Consider the following 26467-nt stretch of genomic DNA (forward strand, 5'->3'; position numbering starts at 1 on the left):
AATGGGAGTCACCGGTAAATAACAAAGCAATGTCTTAGAAGACATATACAGCAATAGGCCCCAGAGGCCTTAGCTTAGTAAGCTATCCACGTCCTTATGTAAAAAGGACCAGATTTTGGCCAGAGCCAATCAGCTAACACCACCCTCTAGAACATTCCTGGTAGGAGCTCTAGTCCCTCAGATTTTCGTAAGCACAGTGCTAAGCAGTTGTATCACTGAGAGATCCAAGAGAGCCCCTCCAGGGGAGGTGGGTGGGTTGCATGTGAATCTATGAAAGATACCAATACTGGATAACCGCAGTTACAGGTAAGTAACGCGTTCCTTATCCAGTATTAGGGTATCTTTCATAGATTCACATGCCTGAATCAGAGTAGTAAGCAGTGAAAAGCACATTTAGAAAAATATGGAAATTATATAGTCACTAGATGAACACATCTATCTGTGAGAAACAACAGCACTACAGAAAACCAATGAGTCAGTCAAGGTATACATTATAGTGCGAAATGTGCATAAATCAGGATGGTGGGATGAAAGAAAGGGCTCACCTCTATTGAAAAAGATGACGTAGTACCGCTTGACCCACTGACGCATCCTTCATGATGTCTGTATCCAGGCAGTAATGCTTGGTGAATGTATGCGGCGTCTTCCATGTGGCTGCTCTACAAATGTCTACAATGGGCACCCCAGCAAACAGTGCCATGGAAGTAGACATGGCCCTTGTGGAATGGGCACGGACTGTTGTTCTCAGCGGACGTCCTGCCTGTTGGTGACAGAAGGAAATGGCTGAAGAAATCCAGCGGGAAATGCTCTGTTTTGTGAGCGGTAGCCCTTTTCGAGGTCTGCTGTAGGCTATGAAGAGCTGATTAGATTTACGAAATGGTTTCGTTCTATCAATGTAAAAGTTTAAACATCGCTGAATGTCTAGGGAATGTAGAGTTCTTTCCGCCACTGTTTGTGGATTCGGGAAAAATGAGCGTAGAACAGGTTCATTGAGGTGGAATTGAGATGGAACCTTGGGAATAAACGCTGGATTGGTGCGGAGAAGGACCCTATCTTGTTTGAATTGCAGGAATGGGTCTTGGATAGAGAATGCTTGGAGCTCCCCCACTCGCCTCGCCGAGTTAAGGGCCAGCAAAAGTGCCACCTTCTAGGAGACAAACTTAAGGTCAGCTCTATGGATTGGCTCAAACGGGTGTTTCATCAGTTGAGCTAGCACCGTGTTGAGATGCCAAGTCGGTGGAGCAGGCTTTACTGGAGGGAATGTTCGAAACAGTCCTTTTAGGAATTGTTTAATGAGCCGGTGAGACCATAATGATGGGCCTGAAGAGGATCTCCTGAAGTGTGAAATTGTAGCTAGATGTACCTTAATGGAGGCATGAGCCAGACCAGATTTTGCCAGATGTAAGAGGTACGGCAGGACTTGCTCTGGAGTGGAAGAAAGAGGGTGTAACCTGTTTGTTTTACACCAGATACAGAATCTCTTCCATTTGAGCGAGTATGTCTTGTTGGTACTATCTGCTCGAGCTCGAGCTAGAATTTGTCTGCAGTCTGGAGGAATGTCTAAGCCCTGAAGCTCTCTGAACTCAGGAGCCATGCTGATAACCTGAGAGATGCCAGATCCGGATGTTGAATCTGCTGATTGTTGAGCGTTAGAAGAGATGGAAACGGCTTCAATCTGATTGGAGGTTCCAGGGAAAGGATATGAAGCTCCGTGAACCAGTGTTGGCGTGGCCAAGCTGGGGCTATTAATATCAGAGTGCAAGGTTCCGCCTTCATCTTCCTTAGTACCCTGGAGATCAGGGGAAACGGCGGAAAGGCGTACGCAAAGACGTTGTACCATGCTATCGAAAAGGCATTCCCCAGGGACCCTGGTTGGGGATGCCAGCTTGCAAAGTGTTGGCATCTGGCGTTGTACTGGGTGGCGAAGAGGTCCAGCAGAGGGGTGCCCCATTGAGCGAAAATGTTGTTGAGAACTAGTTGATCCAGTTCCCACTCGTGGCACACTGCCTGCCTCCTGCTGAGATAATCTGCCAACACGTTGTGGACTCCTGGAACATAATCTGCTCGAAGGGAGATGTTGTGGCGGAGCAGCCAGTTCCAAATTGTTTGCGACTCTCGCGAAAGTGTCAGCGAGCGAGTCCCTCCTTGCTTGTTCAGATAATGCATTGTTGTAGTGTTGTCTGTCCGGACAAGCACTACTGAGTTCTTGATTCGTGGGAGGAAAGCCACCAGAGCTAGATAGACTGCTCGAAGCTCTAAAAGGTTGATATGAAGCATCCTCTCCGAAAGGGACCACTTTCCGCTTATCTGCAGTTCTTGGAGGAAGGCTCCCCAGCCCTCTAAGGAGGCGTCCGTGGTGATGATATGAGGAGCAGCAGGAAGCAAGAAAGGCAAGCCTTGCGAAAGGTTCTGGGAGCAAACCCACCATCGTAGAGCTTGTTTGATCACCGGGGTTACCTGGATGATGTCGTCGAAGGACCCTGTACACTGGATCCACTGATTCGACAGTGCTTCCTGTAGGGGTCGCATCCGAAGACGGCAATGCGGGATTAGTAGGATGCAAGAAGACATCATCCCGAGCAGGGACTTGAAAAGACGCACTGACAGCGTCTTTCTGGGCATTATCCGGAGCGCCAGAGATCGAAGTTTGTCTTTGCGTTCCTGTGACGGGAATGCCTTCTTCTGTATGGGGTCTAGTGTAGCTCCCAGAAAGTGCATGCGCTGGGATGGCTGCAGGACAGACTTGCCATGGTTGAGAGTTAGTCCCAGCGACTCGAAAAGCGTCAGACAGGCGTTGGAAGATCTTGTCACGCCGTCTAGAGATGGAGACTTGATAAGCCAGTCGTCTAGATATGGGAAGACTTGGTGATGGCAATGGCGTAGGTGCGCAGCCACTGGTGCTAGACACTTGGTGAAAATGCGTGGCGCTGATTTGAGTCCAAATGGTAGCACTCGAAACTGATAATGCCTGCCCGCCACCATGAACCGCAGGAATTTCTTGTGGTTGCGGTGTATTGGAATATGAAAATAGGCGTCTTGAAGGTCTAACGACACCATATAGTCATTCGGGTTGAGTAGATGTAAAACCTCCTGAATGGTGATCATACGAAACAACTGTTTTTTCAGAAATTTGTTTAGATTCCTCAGGTCCAATATAGGCCTCCATTTTTTCTCTTTTTTCCGAATTAGAAAGAAGTGGGAGTAGAATCCTTTTCCCCCGTTGGCTTGGGGGAACTCTCTCTATAGCTCCTTTCTGAAGCATAATCTTCACTTCTAGAAGTAAAGGACGTAGGTTCTTGTGAGTTTTTTGGCGGGGAGGAGTTTGAGGAGGGATCTGCATGAATTCCAGAGAATGGCCGAATTGTACTAATTGGAGGACCCATCGGTCCGTAGTTATCTTTTGCCAATTTCGGAGAAAATGGGAGATTTTCCCGCCAATCTTGGAGGGTGGAGAGAAGCTTGAGACCGGCTGCAGCTGAAAGTCATTGCCGCCGCGCGGCTCCTTTTTGTCTTCCTCCTTTGCCACGAAAGGAAGATTTGTGGTAAGAAGATTGCTGTCGCTGCTGATATTGCGGACGGTACTGTTGGGAGGAGGAGAAAGAGGAACGTTGTTGGAAATCTCCTCTGGTGGAAGTCTGACCTCTCCCTTTTGACCCACGAAAGGAAGGGTTCCGAGACTGTAAAGAACCCAAAGCCCTCGCGGTATCCGTATCTTTTTTGATACCCTGCAATGCCTCATCAATATGAAGACCGAAGAGCAACTGGCCATCATATGGCATGTCCAGCACCTTAGTTTGGACCTCTGGCCTGAAAGAAGTTGCCTTGAGCCAACCCTGGCGTCGGAGAACGGATGCGCCGGCCAGTTGTCTAAAGCCGGTTGAAGCAATATCCATTGCGCAGTCTATAAGTTCAGAGGCAGATCTTTCACCCTCTAACAGAATCTTCTTTGTCTCCTCTTTTGATTCGTCAGACAAGTCCGCCAAGTATGGTGCAATGTCCGCCCACATTTGACGGTTGTATCTTCCCAACAGTGCAAGGGCGTTGGAGGCACGCACTGTTAAGGCCGACATAGAGGAAAACCGTTTTCCTATGTTGTCCAGACGTCTTCCCTCTTTATCTGGTGGGGCTGTCAACAGAGCAGCTGGGTTGTTTGACCTCCTCTGTGCAGCCTGAGTGATGACAGAGTCCGGCTTTGGATGGCCTGTGAGACAAACCGGAGCGGTGTCTGGAGCTTTATATTTTTTGTCCAGGCGTGGAAGAACCGGCGGGACCGATGAAGGGTTCTGCATAATCTTTATGCCTTGGTCCCAAATATAATCAATAATAGGAATTGCCCGAACAGACTTTTTGAAAGGTTCCTTAAAGTCATATAGGAAACAGTCTTGTTGGTGCGAGGGCATTGGAATCTGGAAGCGCTGGGCCGCTCTTTCAATGATGTTATGGAAACCGCCGATGTCCTCTGGCGGTGAGTCGGCTGTGGTAGGGCCAGGTGAAACCGGGCAGGGAAGGATGTAATCGTCCAATTCATCCTGGTGAGACTGGACGTCCTGAAGCTCTCCCTCTTCAGGTTCTTCCTCTTCCTCGTCGTCCGTGGTGGGACGAGGTGGAGATGCAACCCTCTCTCGATGCAAAAGTAACGGAGGCGGTCGTGGCCGTGGCGTGGAAGGTCCAGCAGGCATCGGTGAAGGTGCCTTTGTCGGAAACTGCTGTTTATAGTCCGATATTAAGAATTGAAGGTCCGTGACCAGAGACGCCGGTAGACACACCATGGAAGGCGGAGGCGGCATGTATTCTGGAGGTGAAACCTCCTGATATTCCTGGGTAATGTCCTCGTAATCAGAGACATCCTGGTATTTCACGTGGAGCTGCGATGGACTAGTCGCCGCGGGAAAGAGACTGGCGTCATCCGATTCCTCCTCTTCAAAAAGGTGAGTCGGAGGCAAGGTGGGGACCTTACTGGGTGAAGTGCACGTTTCGTTATTTTAACATGCACATATGTACCATGGTCATCAGGGTTCATTTCCGTCGACGGGTATAAACGTAGTCGACGGGGTCGTCGTCGGTGTCGTCGTCAGCGACGAGGACGATGAAGATGGCTTCTTCGTCGAAGATGGCTTCTTCGTCGAAGATGGCGTCGACGGCAATGGTCTCGTCGACGGTACCTTCGTCGATGGTGTTCTCGTCGTTGAATGCTGCGTCGACGGTGTCTTCGTCGACGATGATGTCGACGTCGACAAGGAAGCTTTCGTCGACGGTGTCGTCGTCGATGCTCCCGTCGGCAGTGTACTCGACGACGACTTTTTAATGACCAGCGTCGACGAGATGGTTTTACCTTCCGTCGACGATGAAGTGGTCGACGTCGAAGACATAGAATGGGATGCCACCGTCGATAGAGTCGCCGTCGACGAGGTAACAGAAATTGCTGTCGACGGAGATTTTCTTGTCGAAGCTACCGTCGACGAGGCCGTCGTCGACGAGGTGGAAACTGGCTTTTTGAAGGTATGGGGCACCACCTCAGGAGACGTAATCCCTGGAGGAGGCAAATCCAGGACCTCTGAAGACTTTTTCTGCGTCTTCTTTTGAGGTGGCTGCGACGAAGGGCCCGGAGATGACACCCTTGGTCTTTTACGTGAGGAGTGAGACGAGATAGAGGAACTCTCACTTTCCTCAGAGGACACAACAGCTTCCTTGTCCTTTAGCCTTTGCAGCCATATTAAAAGGCGCCCTTCTCGGTCTTTCAGGGTCTTAGAAGAGAAAGTCCGACATACCTTGCAGTCTTTTGAACTGTGGCTGGGATAGAGGCAATACAAACAGTCTTTATGCTGGTCGTCGATATGAAGCCTCTTCTTCCCACAAGAAGCACAGGGTCTGAACAAACCTCTCTTTGGTGTATCAGCCATGTTGAGATCTGAAAAAGTTGAGTAGAAATACTGTAAATCCAAAAGTAATGAGCAGAGCTCAGTGGAGACTCCCTTAACACGACGTGCGGTAGAAAATCTGAGGGACTAGAGCTCCTACCAGGAAGGTTATAGAGAGTGGTGTTAGCGGATTGGCTCTGGCCAAAATCTGGTCCTTTTTACATAAGGACGTGGATAGCTTACTAAGCTAAGGCCTCTGGGGCCTATTGCTATGTCTTCTAAGACATTGCTTTGTTATTTACCGGTGACTCCCATTCCGACGACGGGGAATGATTCAGGCATGTGAATCTATGAAAGATTCCCTAATACTGGATAATGGCTTTTAAATCTACTAAACTCATTGTGTGATTCAATAACATGTTACTGACTTGCTAAAATAGGTTAAGAAAGGCATAACAAATTGATATTTAAAATAGTGATTCATTTAGCTATATATCAATGTTTTGTGACCGTAATCCGACTGAAAAGTTACTGACTCCCAAGTTGTGGTGGTAACACATTTCAAATCAGAAGAGGACCCCATTGACATCCAGCCTCCTTTGTTAAAAAGTTTGGTGGGGAGTCGGCAGAGGTCCAGGGGATGACTGCCAACGTACAAAATCTTTTAAATAATAATCTTTTCTCTTTAAATGCAGTCCTGGTCCCTTTAAGGAAAACGGGCCGAAATTTACTGTATTAAAATCCGATCACAGACTGGTAGCTACTGACCCCAGCAGACCACATTCCTGTGATGGCATCCAATTGTAGTGAGTCGCAATTTGCAACCTACTTCATGAATACTGATGAAGTAGGTTGGACTGTGATCCCCTACGAATCAGAATGTTGTGACCCAACTTATTACTACATAGGTTAGTTAGCGAAATTCTCAGTCATAGTTATGGCCAGAACTTTTTATCTGTGCCACTCTAGTAGAGGTCTACTGGACCACTTGAGTACTGGTGTGCCTTTATGCGCTTAACCAATTTCTAATGCTAAAATCCCAAGTGTATGTTATTCACGTTTGTGTGTGTAGCCTTTGTGCTACATGCACAGTCTGTGTGAGTGAACCAGAGTAATCGAGGCCTGTAAGATCCATTGTGGATATCCCTGGCATGATCTTTTACAGAAGCTAGGGGTAAGGTTGTTTTCCCAGATAGTGGAAGTGTATTGCTGACGCTTCTTGAAACTGGAGTAAGGAGACCAAGACAATCAAGTCTCATTTAGAAATTCCATTAGGCCTTTTACTGAACCATGGGCTGTTGATTAGTCTTCCTAAGGCACTGCGTTTTTGCAGATGGTGGAGCTGAAGGGTGGCACTGCAGACTCTTTTGTCCAACATGAAGGTGCCCCTTTAGGTGAGGCCCAGCCTTTTGCCTTTTCCTAAATACAGTTTTCAGTTGGCCGATGACAGCCAGGAGCAGAAACCTCACATCTCTTTTTCTCTGTTGTTGGTACTCCAGGGTGGAGACAACCCTGCTGTCAGAAACGTCAACCTACACAACGGCTGCCTGAAGAGTAGTCTGGGAAGGATACTTTAAGGAGAACCTCCCAAAACAAGTTCTGAAAGTGCACACAGTGAATACACATCTCCTGTCTACTATTACTCTATACAAGTGGGACTCACTGCCCCACTTGTTGTTCCAGTCCCAAGTTCTTTATGACCAAGGAAGGCGGTGTTCCATAGAGTACTCAGAGGACTGCTGTGCAAAAAGAGCTGGTCTCTACCTGACAGCCAGCTTCCCAGAGGTAAATGAGCATTACCTGGAGTCTGACCTTGCTGGAATAAGCAGCTAGCCCTGCAGGAAGAGTGACTGCACAGGAGGAGCAAAGTGCAGCATGGCCCCAGCACTGGTGGGTTCAGGTAGAAGAGTAGGGCTGCAGAGAGTTATCTTTGTGCCCTGGTGTTGGTGGGTAACAAACTCTCCACCCATGGTTCCTATCAGAAACTGTGACAACATGACCCAAAGATAACCAAAGTCCTGTATGGGCTAGGGTTCGAGAGAGAGTGGACTATCCTGCCGTTGTGCCAGAAGAAATCGCTTGACCTTCATCACTGTGCTAGAAGAAACTGCTAGTAGACCTTAGCTGCAATTCTAGAAGAAATCATGGCTTGACCTTGCCCAGAAGTCACATAGAAGACCCTGCTGGAGCTGCTGGTATGAACGCTCTACCAGAAGTGGGAGAGATGACGTAGAGACGAAGCCAGTGAGCTGCCTGAATGTACCAAATTCACCACAGACAGAACAAATATAGTAGTAGGCTCCAAGGTCCAGCACTCTCACTCTGTTAAGTAATACCCGTAATGCACAGTGGTGGGGTAGATCACAATTCTAGGTTTGGACCCACTATACCTTAGTGATCGCAATCTTGTAAAATAAGCTTAAATAGATATACCCATGAATAAATCAATACAGAATCCTTTGTTGAATCTTTGCGATTTTCATTTTATTTGAGGTGAAAATTCCCACATGTTTCAGTTTAGGTTATTCCAAATAATACATATTGTTTCGAAATCTAAGTTGAATCCGCAGGAGACACGTGTTGTGCCCCTTGTGCGGCTCAACATTCTAGGGTTTTCTCAAGGCTGTAAGGGACCAAATATCATAAGTTGTAGTGAGTAATTAAGATTTATCACTAGACAGATGTGTCCATCACATTAAGTGAAGAGAAAATTAAACATTGAAAAGTGCAAAGAGGCACAGTGACTTGCTAGAATAGACCATTATCACTTGTCTTATGAGGCTATATACAAGTGTCCAAACTTTTAACTGAGAGGAGGCATGATCATAGGCCCAGCTATGTCCTTCTGCTCAAAAACCACATCGATGATTTGAGGGTGTCCTCTTTGTGTGGATGCCAGATGATACCTGTGAGGTACCAGCCAGGACTGAATTCTGGACTAACATTTGTCCTTCACAATGCGCTCTAATGAAAATAAGTAACAGGATCAAAAGGAGTTCTTTTTTCATACTCCACTTCTGCTTGATGACATTTGTGACATTCCAGTGGATGAAGATCAGCAATTAGTAGCACTGACCCAGAGGGTATCTTCTTAATGTGAACTGCTCGAGGATAGGGAATTTATGACAACACCCACTGACAACTTCTTACTGATGGAAAGCACAATAGATGTGGGCAATTCAGAAAAGCAGGTCTCGGAGGTGAGTCACATGGTTGTTAAATTGGAGGCTAAGGGGGTGGGGACTGTGACATCACTGTTGTGCTATGGTTTTAGGCGGTGCACTTAGACAATGTAATACAGGTTTTTATGTTCAAAATCTTGAGGGACCTAGGACAATTATACATGAATTTGTTACTTTCCCCCCAACAGATGGGCTGCTATTCAGGGGCGAAAGCAATAATGTTGTTTTAACTTCCAATGGGTGCTAGGGCTAATAAAGTACAGCTGTGCATCTGCAGATGCAAGAAACACACTTTTACATTGCAGTGAGGCACAGAGGAGAGTAATAAGGCATGTGTATGAAGCTAGGCTAACTGTACAATTATGGCAATGAAGAGAAGTCCAAGGGCAGCGTCCAGCAGGGCTTCTAGCCAGATGAATTGATTGTGAACATTATGTTCTCTAATATGCAATGTACTGATTTTAGCCTATTGCTACATGGATAGTTCAAATAACTGTATTTCAGACCTTTATGTAATGCTGCATAACTCCCTTGATGCAGAGGTTGCTAGTGCAAATGGCACATGACTCCAATGCCTTCCATGGTTTATGTGTTAAAATGAAATTACATTTTTTTTTTAAACTGTTCAATGATGGTTGATTGGATACATTTGCTAAATGATCGGAGACAATACTGGTCCGACAGGACATCTTAACGTTTACCACTGCACGTATTATCGGAGTATCCAAAACCTCAACCCCAGCCCTTCACAACTATTCCAGTGCTAATCTCCAAGGAGGAGACAGATGGATCCTTGCCATCCAAGTGTTACTAAGAATGACACCTTCTCTACCACCTTTAGTCACCACACAATCTTCAGATAGTCTTAATATTAGCATATGTTCCCCTCCAGAGCAGGTCACTAACAAAGCTAGATTGAATTCATATTATATACATGTCAACATGTATACTACATTACTTCACTGCTGTTACACAATCATCTAATTCAGCCACACATGTAATTAGACTACCCTGGAGTGCCAGTCATGCATGTATCACATAAGATAACAGCAAGATGACAGTTATGTCATGTATCCTAACTGCTGTCCCCTGAAGCAGTCTCATGACACCATGGAGCATAGGCTCCATGTCATTATGGACACTGTCACCAGTCCTGAACCTTACATCTACAAATCATTATTTTCAGAGAAGTTAGTCTAAATAGTTCAATTGAAGCAAAGCAAGATGACAACACCAATGATGCATTAAGTGATCACAAGAAGGTTCAGGACTGGAAACAGTGTCCGTAATGACCTGGAAGGAGGTGGTCACCCTAATACAGCACCCACCAAATTACAAAGAAATATGAATAAAAAGGATTTGTAGCTTCCTCCACATTACATGAAAATATGTTAACTAGCCACATTACTATGAAAGTCAGAAACGCAACCCTATTGTATAATTCTCACTCATGTGTAGGAGAATTTCAAGGCAAGTACTTTAAACAATCTGAAACTACGCCCCCATCTCTCATTCTTACAAATACTTCCACCCTCCATCTACTTGTTCTCTTATAATCACTGCCTACTCCTACATGCTATCTCCTCTCCCATCACTCTCCTTAGTTCCCCCCTAGCTCCACAACCCCCCCCCCCTCATCCCGACCACCCACGCTAGCTCAACTATCCAATTCTGGTTATGGCCTAATTGTACTCCTGATGTTTTTGTCCATGTATTTATTGTTCTTTGCATATTGTTCTTTTTATCTTGCACTTTCCTTTTTGTACAAATGTTATATTGCAATTTGTTCCTCTCCCTACCCTTGTAAACCGCTATATAAAACCATTTAAATAAATAAATTACATAAATAAAATCGGTGGATGTCTGCCTATCCTATGACTGTTTGTCTGACTCCCTCAAGCACCACTGTTAAATGTGATTTAAAATGTGATTGTTAGAGTGAATACACATGAGATCATTTAGGAAATGTAGCGGGGTCTAAAAAGTCTTACCTGCCAACTTATAAAAACTTTGTCTTTTTTCTGTCTCCTTGCTTTCAGGTCGGGAATCAGTAGATTTAGGAGTTTTATCTTGGTTTTCAATGTCTGTTGTAGTGACTGTAGCAACTTTATGTTGCAGAGCAGGTTTTCTTGGGAGTGGAGGCTTTGCTTCAATATTTTCATGTGACTTTGCCTTTGACTTTCCATGCTCGTTTAATGGGCTATCTACAATGGTTTCAGTTCTTTTGATCTGTGTGGGCTCATCTTTTGTTACTGGACTGTAGGCCTCCTTTTCCACCTTAATTTCTGCACTATATCTTTTTGTTCCTTTTGTTTCTGCAGGGGAGCCACTGCGGTACCTCAAGGATAATGAAGTAGATCGAAGCTTCACCTGGAAAGGATTTTGGTCTTTTGAGTCAGACTGGCACAGTGGGTATACCAATGAATCGTTTACAGCTGGTGCTGCAGTAATGGTTTGAGAAACACAAACAGGTGCATCTTTCTCCTCTGGTTTAAGTTCAGAGTCTATTGGTGGTCCTTGAATTTTGGTGCAAGGCTTTTTTTCAAGGTATTCTGAAATGTGCTCTCCATCCTTTTTGTGTGTTTCAGTTCCTGAAATAGGGCTATCAGATTTAGACATGGGGGATTTTACACTTAAGCGATTTTCAGTATTTCCTTTAATGTTAAAAGTGCCAGTCTTTGGTCGCTCCCAAGCAGATGACACTGAAAATTTCCTTAGCGCACCAAGTTCATTGGCCACACTTGCCTTATTTTCTGTGATGTTGCCCAGATGGCTCACAGACACACCGCTTTCCCTTTTGAATGAAAGTTTAGCTTGACTGTTTTTGGATCCCACTTTGAGGGAGTGCGATGGTATGGTTGGAGTAACAGGAGAAGGTGAATTATTTGCATTAAAGTTATGTTCTGAGTGCTTGCGAGAAGATCTCCTAGAAATTTGTTGGCCAAAATCAGACATCGCTGTTGATGGATCTTTCAGTGAACTTACACCTTCTGTGGGCGAAATATACAGCGATGTAGCATCACTAACAGCATTATTTCTTTCTATTATGGAAGCAAGTAAAGACTGTGCACTTGTGCTATCTTTTGTAAAGGAAGCCTCACTAGAAGAGGGAATCTGAGGCTGCAGGTTGCTCTCGGTTTGTAGTGTTCGTATTGCATTCCCATGCACGTTCCTCTGTGAAATACTATAGACCTTAAATAAATCCTTTCCACTTGGTGTGCCTCTATTCACATCTCCTAGGTCCCTGTGCACATGTTCCTCAGATTCGAAAACAAAAGGGTCAGAAAACTCATTCCTTTCACAATGTAGTTCCACCACAGTGACATTGGAGACTTCACTAGAGGCAGATTTATCACTGGCAGGAACGGGAAGCTCTACTTGTGTAGTTGTGTGGGGGGAGAGCTGGGGCATGCTGAAGTCATGCAAGCCAGATATGCCAGTCACTGTGTGTGTTGAGTCTTCCACTCCCTGATCACTGGACTCCCTGTTCTCCCTTGAAAGAACCCCAACTGCTTCCTTTCGGTCGTCCTCGTCTGCTTCTTCTTCTGGAGTGGAGCTTAAGTCATTGAGAGACCCAGAAAGAGATTTCTGCAAGAAAAGGTATTAGAGATTAACTACAATTCTATGCTTTGGTACACCTTCAAATCAGGTTTTATCATAATATTAGTATGATTATGATATAATAACACTTCTGCTGTGTTAATCACTTCCCTTACATATCAGAAATTGGAAGCCCTGGTAAATATACTATTCATGTCACTGATCAAAAAGGCACTTTGGAAAAGAGAATTGCTAATTTCTTTACTATAAGCAATTATATTTTTCTTCTAAGCAAAGCAAACTCTGGAAGAAATTAAAACACAGTACTAAAAATGCAAACAGTATATACCATCTCTGAGCCATGACACTCCTTTAAAATAAAGGGGCAGATAATTTCAGCTGATGTACAATATACTTACTTTAGAGCTAGTTGGACATTGTGATGGGTTGGTATTTTTTCATCTTGTAAGGGCAGTTGATATAAATTGTGATTTTATTAAGATCTATATAAATAATAGGATTCACATCTTTCTTCTACAAGCTGCAGTAGACTTTAAGGTTACTTGTCGCAGTGCCCGGCTGAAAATCTACTACTCATGTTAATGTTTCGGGAAATCCAGAATATTTTCTGGAGAATGAGACCCATACCACAAGTCTCATGACCATTTCTCTTTGGTGTGGTGTGCTGCTTACCAACGGAGAGCTACACTCGGTTAGGTTACTGGGGAACACCCAAAGTTGTAGTCATTTTAGCATGAGTAACAACCATCCTGATGGCTACTCCTTGACGCTGCTAACAATTCATGGTCATGGACTCTAGAATTTAAGTACAGGTCCTTTTTACCTCACCCCAGTGGGGAGATACTTACGGACCCTTCCTGGTAAAGCGGTGTAGTGTTTTAGGGTTGGGTCCCTTTAATAGCAGCATGCAGAGTGTGATCAAATGTTCTTGCATGAGCTTGTGTACATTGGGAGGAGCTATATCTTTGCTGGGGTCACCCCTATTTGTATGCAGACCACTAAACCTATAGGGGTACTGCAAGTGGCTAGCTAGCTGTTTTCCATCTACCTATGTGTCGATCCACAACTGCTGCTTAGACTACCTCATCCCACAGGAATTCATTGTAAGGCCAAGTGCACTGTTTGACTTTGAGACATCCTCTGGGGGATGGAACTTTTGTTACTTGTGACTGAAACAGCATTAGTTTCAGCAGGCCTCATTGTAACCTGGCAAGACAGCAACACTTGGACAAAGAGCCCTATATAAAGACTCACCTCCTCAACCTCACCAATAGCTTGTGTTTTGTGGCATGAGCAGGAAATGCCTACTTAGAATGCAGAAAATGGAAGAGGGCTGTGTTATCTCAAATTGTTGCCACAGAGCCGAGGACACCAAAAAGAATAATGAATTTCATTGTGATTTATTCTGTTCAAAGGTTTGCTGTTAACGATGATCTTTACTGGACGTCCTCAGATCTGATTATACGTTGGCCTATCCAGTTTGCCCATTCTTTATCTTATCACTCAAATAGCGCAGCCCCCCCCCCACTAAAACGGAAAGTGTGAAGACTAAAGGAAGAATCTTGTTTATCTGAGTATTTTTCCATAAGAACTACACCTCTGCTGCTGGGAACAAACTCTCCTGCTGACAGATCCAGGATGTAGACTGGCTGGCATGGAGAAAAGCTGTCTACTTAGCTAGTTACTGAGTTCAGCATGAACATCTTAATATTGGGCAGTCGTTGCTTTCTGTTCTACGCCAGATCATTGTGTGAGGCCTGTCACCTGAATCCTGCTTCTCCGCATCCTGCTTCCGCATCCGATGATCATGTGGGGCCTTTGTGTGAAACCCCTACATCGTTACATAATTTCTTCAATGATTTATGACCTGGTAGGTCTATAAGTCTGACCTTTGTGTACCAAATCCATTCTTTAAAAGTCTGATGACCATAAGTAGCCCATATGCTCCAATGCTTGAGCATCTCCCTTTCTTGCAGCAGCGACTCACCCCTCCATCCTCACACTACAGGTTTACTGAGTGGGTGTGTGTACCCATCCCTGCTGCTGCCTATTCCTCCATGTGGTACAGACTGTAGCCCTCTTCAACTGTGGCACCACTGCAACCGTTGTCTACAGCACTGTCCCCCATCGGCAGTCATCGCTGCTCCCACAAAAGGATAACAAGGACATCACAAAGTGATACACTCCAAGCCTGACTGCACTTGGCTATCCATTGGAAATTATTCCTGTGTCTGTAAACCCTGTTTACTTAAGCTTATCGCTCATTTCAGCCACAAAGTAATGAGATATTACTGATAATGCCCTAGGATGTATAAACATCTCTAATCTTATTTCCTTAATAATCATAAGGGTTATATATTTTTTCCTGAAAGACGAACACTTCTTAGACAATATTGCTTTGTGAGTAAAACATGCAGCTTATGCAAGCCACCCCTGAACCACTCTCCAAAAGTAAGGTTGAACTTTTCGATCATGCTACTTCCTCAAATTCAAAGCATAAAAATGCGGTCATCAGCTTTTCAGTAAACTTGCAGTAAAATCTAGTTTTTGCCTGTCAAGGGACAGCTTCAGTAGTTGTTATAAGGATTCCTAATTAACCCTTGAATTGTGTAAGCCCTGGAGATCTGGCCTAACAGTCGTTAAATTTAGGCTCTGCTATGCAGGATACAAACAAATACTTACCTAGGGCCATCCAAGATTTTCAGTGACTACTTTTATCTTTAGCAAAGAGCAGGAGTCAATGTCTTAGGAAAAGATAATAGAGCTCTCTTACACTCTAATGACTTACCTGATTTTTGACGAAAGGATCTTTAACTCGCTATAGCCAGTATTTGCACTAATTAATAGGGTTGGGAGTGTGAGATGTAAATTAGTAAATCAAAAGCAGCTGGAAAGTCACTTTGAGTTAATAAGGTTTTGAAGACTGATAATAATTCTCCAAAAACAATGTTACAATGTATACACAAAATTACCATTCTCTGTTCAAATCAGAGGCCTATTCACTGATTTGAAACATACATCCCTTAACATTTTTAGCTAAGAAGGGTATAATCACAATGCCAAAAAGGAGTTTATTTTCAGCACCAAGAAAGCACTAAGTGAACCTTGGAGTTACCATACAAACAAGCACAAACAGTATTAAAATACCCGGACATAGATACTAAAATAGGGTCTGAGTTTGTCAAATTTTTAAAGATATCATTACTACAAAGTATAAATATAGGTAAGAATAAGTATTTTAAAAATGTTACTTCAGTTCAAGAACGGAGTGTCACTAATAATGGTTAATGTTTCAGTTTGTATTAGAACAACGCTTTCCTTCTTCTTCCACCAACTTTTTCTAGAACATTTAGCATGAGTCAGAGGTTCACGTGCCAGAGTCACATAATTGAAAATGTGATGATGCTATCAGAAAGACCCCAAGAGTTAAAAATAAACCAGTGAGGGTGTCCTTAACAATTAAAAGAAGCAAAATATTACATCTCAGCTAGACGCATTGCACTGGCAACTGGGACATGTGGACTGTTTAAGGTACGCAAACCCATTGGGGGAAGGTGTAATCCTCTGGAAAAATACCTGGGTGATTTTCACAAGATTTCCTAAAACGTAAACCAGGCAAGTTCATTAAGATCAAGCTAAGCAGGTCAACATACAAGTCTTTCACTTAAGAAAGTAAAATGAGGCAGCCACACTAAAAAGAGTTACTGGAGACATTCTAGGTAGACCTAAAGTTTAGAAAACCTTTTCATGATGGTGAGATAAATCTGCTTTTATTTTACATGGAATTGTTTTAGTCTGTAACTCTCTCTGATCGATAAGCCCGGTTTTGTTGGTTCTCCCGAAGGCAGCCTCCTGGATGTATGCACTCATATTCCTATAAATCAGACACAATATGACATAGCACAATATATGTTTGCTAGGTCTTCAAGACGATAGCAGTTCCACAGTTTATTGCGGAGTATTAGTGTATAATAACATAAAAATAATTGATTTAATTACATCTAGTGTAGGGGCAGCATTAGAATATGATAACTTATTTTAATTACTTTAAACAGATGGTTTAATTTACTTACACTAAAGGATAGAGCGAGGGAAACCGTGAGTATTACAATAAAACTTATGGTAAGGGATAAGGGATGAAGACAATATGTTTATGGTTCGGTGAGGTGTGAGCCGGGAGTCAGGGCAGCGCATACTTTCTGCTGAGCGCATATGTAAGGCAGTCATTTTTTCATTGATTATTTTAAACGTTTTATGTCGATTTAAAAATCATTTTAATCACCCTCCTCACCTGCTTTCTTCCTCCTGCTGTGTACCGAGGTGTACTGAGGGGGCTTTACAGGGGTGCCTCGCTTGTGTGGGGGCGCTAGGAGTGAAGGGAAAACTGGTTCGTGGAAGCTGGGAGGTGCGAACGCCATCTTGGGGGGAATCGCGGCTAGCGCTCTAGTGGCTCAAGGCAGAATGGTACTTCTGGGTGCACTGACGCAACCGTCTGTGCCCGTCCACGCCAGTCCGTCGCTAGGTGCCAGAACCCCTGTCCTTTCTCCTATTACACTTCGGAGTTACTCGCGTGCTGAGCTGCTGGGGATGCAATCAAAATGCCCTTCTCTACCATGGCATCCACTAGATGGCCCCTTTAAATGTAAAACATGCTCGTTTCAACTCTCAGGGGAGGCGTTAGAGCCCTGCCCTCCTGACCACATGGACTTTAAGTTCATGAGCCTAAACTGTCGATCCCTGGCCAAACACCATGCTGAGATTTTTTTAACAGAAACATGGCTTACCCAAGATTCCATTGCAGAATCTTGGCTGGTTCTCCCTTCTGGATTTGTTATGAAGAATCTAAATAGACTGGGGAACCGGGGGGGGGGGGCGGCATTGCAATCATTACGAAAAACGTCTATTCCTGCAGTCTTATTAGGGATAATGTGACGGACTGCAAAAGCACCCTATTTAAAATTACGCTGAACCCTAACCTCACCATTTCTGGCATTCTTATCTATCGCCCGCCTGGGCCATCTGGAGCTTTCAGGGAAGACTTAGTGAACAAAGCCTTGCTGTTCGCTAGTCAAGCTGCGAATTTCAGCATTATAGGAGATTTGAATCTCCATTGTGATAACATCGGGAAGACCGAGATTGCAAGCTTCCTGGCCGACCTAGAGGCTCTTCAATTGATCCAGTGGGTACGTGAGCACACGCATGCCGCTGGGCATTTATTAGATCCTCTATTCTCAAATCGTGCCCTGTTGAAGGTCTATCCTCCAGTCCCACAATGTTGGACAGATCATTTTCTGGTGATCTTTACACTACGGTGGCGGTGCCAGCCGAGAGAGTTTTGTTTGACCTCTGCTCTAAAACGACCGTGGCATAAGCTAGACAGTAGTGGTCTGTCTGCATATTGGTCTAGCCATAGGCCTCAACTACCACAGGATGTAGAGGCGGCTGAGACGCGAGTCCACGATTGGGTACTATCAGGCCTGGATAGTTGCATTCCAGCTAAGCTGACCAGGATACATCGGGGCCAATCTAAACCTTGGTATAACGTGTCTCTATCTAAAGCTAAAAAACACTGCAAACAGCTTGAGCGAGTGTGGAGACGTACGTAGGATGCAGCAGAGAAAACCAACTATCGGATGGCTATTAAACATTATCATAAGTTAATTCGGAGAGCAAGGGCTGAGTATGTTGGTAATAAAATCTTAGTTCTAATCCATCTAAAACAATATTCTCCCTCCTCAAGAATATGAAGAATGGCGGTGTGTCCGGGATCTCTCCTATTTCATCCAATAGCCAGTGCAATGACCTGGCCAAATATTTTGTCAACAAGGTTGAAAAAATATATCAAAGTCTCCCCCAGATGGCTATTTCTGGCAGGAAGATCGGGCTTGATGTCCCGGTCCCCCAAAGACCAAACAGCTCTGTTATCTCTCGCAGATCTGGAGCTCCTTTGCAGGAAAATCAAATCAGGCTCACCAATCGACCCATTGACACTGAACCTCTTCTGTCAATTCCTTCCGACGATCATGCCAGTATGCTTGGAACTGGTTAACCTTTCTCTGGCCTCAGCTACAGTACCAGCATCATGGAAACATGCGAAAGTCACTCCCCTGCTGAAGAAACCATCTCTGGACCCGGTCGAGCCTGGGAATTATCGCCGTATTTCACAACTTCCTTTTTTGTCAAAAGTGGTGGAATTGCATGTGCATATTACTCTTACGTTTATCGAGCAGAATGCAATTCTTGACCCTTCACAGAATGGTTTTAGAGCCCGCCACGGCACAGAATTTGCTCTGTTGGCTGTGACGGAGGAAATCCGAGGGATTCTGGATGCTGGTGGCTCTGCGGCCTTGGTTCTTCTAGATCTAAGTGCCGCTTTTGACACTGTCTCCCACGAAATTCTGTTGAAGCGCTTGTATGACATCGGAGTGAGGGATCGGGCTCTGGATTGGTGTCGAGCCTTTCTGACAGGAAGATCTTTCCAGATTTGGGTGCCACCATTTCAATCTCAGAGGTGTGCTCTGCAACAGGGGGTGCCTCAGGGTTCCATTCTGAGCCCCCTTCTGTTTAATATCTATATGCAACCTCTTGCACAGGTGGCTAGGGGGAGAGGGTGGTCATTGGTGTCATACGTTGATGACACCCAACTGGTGATCGCCTTTACTAAAAAAAAACAACACCAGCTTAGGAAGGTTTAAGGAGGACCTGGTAGAGGTTGCAGGATGGATGGCTAATAACTGCCTTCAGTTGAATGCCAGTAAATCTGAGGTGCTGTTATTTGGGAAAGACCGAGACCTGTGGTCCGAGCAGTGTTGGCCAGACAGCCTTAAAACCGGCCCCCGTGCCTAAAGAGGCAGTTAAGAACCTGGGGGTCTGGATCGATAGCGGACTTACGTTTGATATACAAGCTAAAGCCGTGGCAGGGACATGTTTTGGCATACTGCGCGGCCTGAAGCCTTTACTTGGCTTTTTCCCCCCTAGGGTACGCCAGACCATTATCAAGGCGACAATTTTGTCCAGACTGGATTATGGCAATTCATTGCATCTTGGGGCCAATAAGTCTTGCGTTCAGCGTTTGCAGAGGATCCAGAATGCTGCGGCACGCATTCTGGTGACACTACCGAGATCTGCCTCTGTCTCCCATGTCCTGCCCAAGTTACATTGGTTGCCTGTTGAGAAACGAATCCAATTTAAAACTCTTTGTGATTCACATAAGATCCTTACTCAACAGGCTCCCCTGGGTCTGTCCAAGTTGCTTCAGCTTTATGTGCCTCGGCGGCCTCTTAGATTGGCCAATCAGGCCTTAGTAAGTGTCCCTCGTGTTGTGAGAGCGAGAGCTGGGGGCCGCTCGTTCCGTTGTCTTGCGGCACAACTCTGGAATCTGCTTCATGTTTTGATCAGAGAGATCCAGAGTCATCTGGTTTTCCGAAAAGCTATCAAGATCTGGCTTTTCCCTACTTTTGCATAATTGCCCTCTCGCCAGCCACCCTCATGGTCTTTGGTCGCGCTGGGACGCCCCATCGATGGGGCAGCTATGCGCTATACAAATCCGACAAATAAATAAATAATAATAAGGGTGTAGGAAGAAGGAAAGGGGGCCAAGTAAAAGTCTCTTTAATGTTGGGGTTGTATGTATGTGAGTAAAGCTAGGCTGAAAATAGGAGACAAAGTAAAAGTCTTTCACACGTTTCATAACTGTGTATTTTTGGACATATTCCATTTTCAGGGATACATTTTTTAAAATAATAAAATTATAAAAAGGTAATAAAAAGAATATTAGTATAACACATTGGTGTGATTACGTAAACCTGCGCTAAGTTCATTTAATGAAGACTGAATAGATTTTTGCGTACATTGATCAATAGCTAGAATGACTTTCTGCTTTACCAGTCTTAACAGAAGTTCCCACTTGATTCAAAATAGCTTTTCAGCATTTATCATTTCTGGCTCATTTGCCAACAAGGGAAAAGCATGGATAGACCTGTCACCATTAGTTCAATTGAGGTCAAGTGGAGCATTTTTTTTTCTTTTCTTTTTTTTAGCAGTGGGACCACTCATGATTGTTTTAGAGTACTTCAGGTTAAAATATGAAACCAGGGGGGCGTGGCCAAGATGGCGGCGTAGGAGGACGCGACCTCGGCGAGCTCCTCCGGCCCAGGCCCCTGAGCACCTTATTCACTGCTGATCTCCCCCCATCGTCGCTGGCCGGCGACGGCGGGTGCAGTGGAGAACTAGCGGACCTTGCTGGGAGGAAAATCTGTGCACCAGAAGGCATTGTTAGCGGACTGTGGAAGCCGAGCCGCGACCTTCGAAAGCTGCGGCCCGACCGGAAGTGCCGTTGGGTCCACCCTGTGAGCATACTCGAGCCTGAGGCGCTGTGCGGAGGCCGCCGGCGTGGCCTGGAGAGGAGTCGCTGATTGTGGCGCTGAGCGAAAGCGAACGAGGCGGCGAGAAGTTGGTGCCCCGCCAAGAAGAATGGCCGATTTACGGCCGTGGGAGGGACTGGAGCGGTGCTGAGGATTTCGGGGGCCCTGCCTGGACTGGCTCGGGGCACGAGACCGTCCCACCCGCTGAAGCAAAACAGGAGGTGGTGTGTGCCTGGCGGTGCAACTCGGGCCCAGTGGGGTCTCAGAAGTCATTGAAGCGGCTGACCGCGGTGACTTGTTGGCTCCCTTGTTGTGAACGGATTGGGGTCCGCTCGGGGAGCTACTTGCGAGGCAGCGTGCTACGGACTGTGGACGCCATTTTGGACTGGAAGCTACGTTCCACCGGCCAAGCACTGCGGTGGTTTGGCAGGAGTTGACGCCCGAGGAGCACGAGGAGGTGGAGAACGGGTGCTGGACTGCACCACAGGAGCGGACGGACGGCCTAACCAGCTAGGGCGGTCACCCAGCGGGTAGCTAGGCGGTGTAGTGAACGCTACTGTCGCTGGTGAGGATTGCACACTTCCATTCGGCGCCCAAGATGGCCAGCCACAAGGGGAGCAGGAAGGGTGACCGCACCCTACCGGAAATGTTGAACAGGAGCAATGCACGGCAAGACCGCGGACAGCCCTCCCCAAGTCAGTCTAGCAGTTCACAGGGGGCGAGCGGAGGGGAGCCGCCAGTTACCAGGTCATTCCTTGAGTCACTTTTTAGCTCCTTACGAGAGGACTTCCAGACTCTCAAGCAGGAAGTGGCGGGGGAAGTGCGAGAGGTCCGGAGAGAGGTTGATGGCCTAGGGGAAAGGGTCTCATCTGTGGAAGAAGCGGGACATGCCCGGGACGAGGAACTCACACAGCTCCAGCAGGAAGTGATCAGGCTCCGGGACCAGCAGATTGATCTACAATCCCATGTGGAGGACCTTGAGAACCGTTCCCGGAGGAACAACATCAGGGTCCGGGGCGTTCCGCTCGGAGAAGAGGGGGAAGACGCAGCCACCTACCTGCAGGATCTGTTCCGGGAAGTCCTGGGTGAGCCGACAGACTTTACTCTCAGGATCGATAGGGCACACAGAGTGGGCCCACGACGCAGAGCCCCGGCGCCTCCCCCCGATCTTCTGGCCTACCTGCCGGACTATCCCCTGAAGGAAAGGATTCTAAGGGTGGCTCGCACTAAGCCCTCCTTGGAGTTGAGAGGCCATAGGGTGGCCCTCTTTCAAGATCTCTCAGTGGTCACCCTACAGAAACGCAAGTCCTTTAAAATTGTGACTGACTTCTTGCGGGAGCATGACATTCAATATTCTTGGGGCCACCCTTTTCGTATTATCTTCCGCTGGAACGGAATATTGCATCAGCTGCGCTCCCTTCGGGACACCTGTACTGTATTGGGCATCACGGCGACTGACGAAGATGCCCCCACTCCACGTCGTCGCCGGATTGCCAGGGATGGCTGGCAATCGGTCCCTGGCCGCAGGTCTTCGACTTCATCAGTGAGACCGGACTCGCCTACTTTCCGGGCTGAAATGGATAATGCTGTGCGTGAGGTCGCTAGAGAAACGGCAACAGGAGAGGTTGCTTTGACAGCCTAGGAATTCTCCGGGGGGAGATCGACATTGCTTCTTCTTTTTTGAGCTGCAGGTTTGGGGGCCTGGGGGGGTGGGGTGAGCGGGGTTGGTGTTGTGGCTGGACGTCCACTTTCGAGACTTTTCCATAGACTTGCCTTTACGGGCCGGCCTTGGACAATGGTTTCCTTGACTCCTTTCTTGGGGGGGACGGGGACAGTGTTTTGGGTTTGGAAGGGGTTGTTTTGGGGTGTTGGGGTACCGGGAGAGGTCGTGGGAGTTGGGTGTGGGGGAAGGAGTTGTCCAGTGCGCTGTGCTAGGATTTGTTGCTTTGCCTGAGTTTCTCCACCTTGTCTTGCTCTGTGACGATGGGGAGGCGCATGGGGAGGTGGATTGTGGGGTTGGCGGGTGTGTGGTGGAAGACCTGGTCACATTGGGGCTGGTGGTTGGTACTAGGCCACGCTGCGCAGGGGGGAGAGGCTTTGCATACTGTTTTTGGGAGACTGACTTGCGGTTTGAGTTGGGGGGAGTATGCCCGCCTACTATGATCACCACGCAGGACACTTGCGCCTTTACACACATTTCCTACTATGCCTCCTCATACCTTTAAGATCGTGACCTTGAATGTCAGGGGTCTGAACAATCCCGTTAAGCGGCGAGCGGTGCTTTCCCTGTTAGAAAACGCCCAAGCGGACATATGCCTCCTTCAGGAAACCCACCTGTTACCACAGGACACATAGGCTATGCTCTTGTAAATTTCCGACGCAGTTCTTTTCTTCCGGTACTACCAAGACGGCCGGGGTGGCGATTCTAGTGGCTCGACATTTCAGGGGGGAGCACATCCACAAATTTGCAGAAATTAAAGGGAGGATGTTGGCACATAGGTTTCGGGTGGGGGGCATTACATTTACGATAGGCTCCCTTTATAGTCCCAATGATAAACAGGAGCGGTTCTTGCAGTCTGCGGTGGAAGAGATTTCGGCCTCGCCGGATAGGCATGTTATCCTCGGGGGCGACCTTAACATGGTCTTTGATTCGGTTGTCGACAGATCGGCGCAGCGCTCCCCGCAAGTCGGGGAATTCTCAGCTGGTTGTAAGGCTAGACTTGCGGAGGTGGACCTCCAGGACCTCTGGCGTCATAAGCACCCCGTAGACAGGGATTACTCCTACTACTCCCATACGCACAAGACCTACGCGAGGCTTGATCACCTCCTGGTCACCTCACCGGTGAAGGCCCTGGCATCTGCCGTGGACATGGGGGTTATTTCCTTGTCGGATCATGCCCCAGTTGCGGCCTCCTTTTGCGTGCCGCCGTCTGCCGCCCCGGCGAGGGTCTGGCGCCTCCGGGATACTCTGCTCCACAGGAAAACAGTAACGGACCGTATTGAGCAGGTACTTAGTGAATATTTGGCACACAATGATAACACAGATACCACCAGAGCCACCCGGTGGGCAGCTTTGAAGGCGGTCCTCCGGGGGGAGTTCTTGTCAATCTCCGCGGCCGAAAATAGGGAGCGCAAGATAAAGAGGGATGAGCTTACTGACAGAGTCCGGGAACTGGAGTTGATCCACCGCAGAACTGGGGCTCCGAGGATTTGGCGGCAGCTTAAAGAAGCAAGGAAACTTCTTGCCGCCTTAGATGTGGACCGGGCGGAATATGCGGCCCTCCGACTGCGCCACAGTTGTTATACTGGGGGGATCGCTGTAGCAAACTTTTGGCCAATAGACTCCGGGCCACTAGGCAGAGCCAGTTGGTGAAAGAACTCTGACCCCACGGGCGGTGCAGTAACAGACGATGCCTGCATCTCGGCCGCGTTCCGAGGGTTCTACGGAAACCTCTACGCGGGTGACCCGCCGGATGTACCGGCTATGACCTCCTACCTGGACTCGGTCACTCTGCCCTCCTTGGACCCCCTACAGGCGGACCACCTGAACAGGGCCATTAGCATAGAGGAAGTAGTGACAGCCATTGCCAGACTCAAGCACGGCAAAGCACCAGGTCCCGATGGCTACTCGGCCCTCTTCTATAAGACGTTCTGCGGGTCGTTAGCCCCAATCCTCACCCGCCTTTTCAACTCTTTCGCGGAACCTGGAGCCATCTCGCCTGACCTCCTGCGGGCTTCCGTCACGGTCATCCCCAAACCGGGGAAAGATCCTAAACACTGTGGATCTTATAGGCCGATATCTCTCCTGAATGTCGACCTGAAACGCTATACTGGGATTTTGGCAAGTCGCCTGGCGCTCCATCTACCCGGCCTTGTCGACCCGGATCAGGCGGGTTTCGTTCCGGGACGGCAGACGGTGGATAATACAAAACGGGTGGTCCACCTGCTGGAAAAGGCTTCCCGGATTCCGGGGGAGAGGATGATGCTCGCGGTTGACGCAGAAAAGGCGTTTGATCGCGTGCATTGGCCCTTCTTGGAACAAGTGCTGGTGAAGGCGGGTATTGGAGAACAGTTTCGCACTATGATCCTCAACTGCTATAAGGAGCCCTCCGCAGTGGTCCGGGTTAACAGCCACACCTCCGCAGCCTTCCCCATCGAGAGAGGCACCAGGCAGGGCTGTCCACTTTCGCCCTTGCTCTTTGCTCTCTACATGGAGCCGCTCGCTCAAAGGGTGCGGACGCGGCCGGCAGTGGAGGGGATACGGATGGGTGGATTTACCCATGCGGTCAGTCTCTACGCTGATGATGTCATCTTCACATTGGCTACACTCCGGACATCACTTCCGGCCTGTATGGAAGAACTGGCAGCGTTCGGCACGGTCTCGGGCTTTAAAGTAAATATGGGGAAGTCGGTGGCTTTGGATATCTCCCTGGCGCCTGATACTAAGGCATATTTGCAGAACAGGTTCCCGTTACTTTGGTCCTCAGAGGCGATACCATATTTAGGGATTCAGATTGCCCCTACGTTGCCAGCCATGGTCTCAGCCAACTACTTGGCCTTGGGTGCCAAGATCAAGAACGAGCTAGGCCGCTGGAATCGCGGCATTCTTGCCTGGTTGGGTAGGATTGCTGCCGTCAAGATGACGATTTTGCCACAAGTGCTCTACTTATTCAGGGCCCTGCCGCTGCTGCCGCCGAAGGGGTGGATATAGCAGTTGCAGTCGGACGTAGCCCGTTTCATTTGCCAGGGGAAAAAGCCTAGGTTACGCAGGACCCTCTCCCTTTTGTCTCCTGACGCTGGAGGCCTAGGTATTCCCGACTTCCGTAAATACTTTCAGGCGACGCAATTGAGGTACTTGGTCGAATGGTGCAGGTGGGAGTCGGATAAGCATTGGCTTTTCCAGGACCAAGCGGTGGCGGGGCGGCCTCTGCAGGAGATACTGTTCCTACACCGGTCCCACCGGCCTAAGAATCTCTACGCCTCTTTCATTACTAAGGTACCTTTGCGGGTCTGGGATGCGACCTACCTTAGATATGACCTCACCACATTTCCTTCGCCGCTTTCGCCGCTAGTGGATAATCCTGCCTTCACCCCTGGGATGGAGAAAGGAGCCTTCACACATTGGCGGCAGGCAGGATGCAGAGCATTAGGTCACCTGTATGGCCCCGAGGGTGTCATCCCGTTCACACAATTTCGGCTGGAATTCTCACTCCCCGAAACGGAGAGACACCGTTATATGCAGGTTCGGCATTGGGCCCTTCAGCCACAGGTGAGGGATGTGGCGGATAGGATGCTCTCACCGTGTGAGAGATGGCTGTTGTCCCGTACATCGGACTCGAAACTAATTTCGGACCTGTATAAGTTTTTGCAACTACCTTCAACACACTTCCACAATCCAGGGAGGATTCGATGGGAACGGGAGCTTGGGAGGACACTGAGCCCCAAGGACTGGGACCACATATCTTATAGGGCGCGCCACTCAGCATATCATATGGGCCTCACT

The 26467-nt window shown here is 47.4% G+C and overlaps 1 protein-coding gene across 10 annotated transcripts in view; it reads right to left on the reverse strand.

Moving 5' to 3' along the window:
- CRACDL (CRACD like) overlaps nt 1-26467 on the reverse strand; it is a 494556-nt gene that overhangs the window by 72166 nt on the left and 395923 nt on the right. For all 10 annotated transcript variants that reach the window (XM_085622830.1, XM_085622825.1, XM_085622824.1 and 7 more), the window contains one exon: nt 11032-12628. In XM_085622830.1, the coding sequence (XP_085478956.1) occupies nt 11032-12628 (1597 nt within the window). The remainder of the gene's footprint in view (nt 1-11031; nt 12629-26467) is intronic.

This window comes from Triturus cristatus, chromosome 8, assembly GCF_964204655.1.
Source record: "Triturus cristatus chromosome 8, aTriCri1.1, whole genome shotgun sequence".
Classification (NCBI taxonomy): domain Eukaryota; kingdom Metazoa; phylum Chordata; class Amphibia; order Caudata; family Salamandridae; genus Triturus; species Triturus cristatus.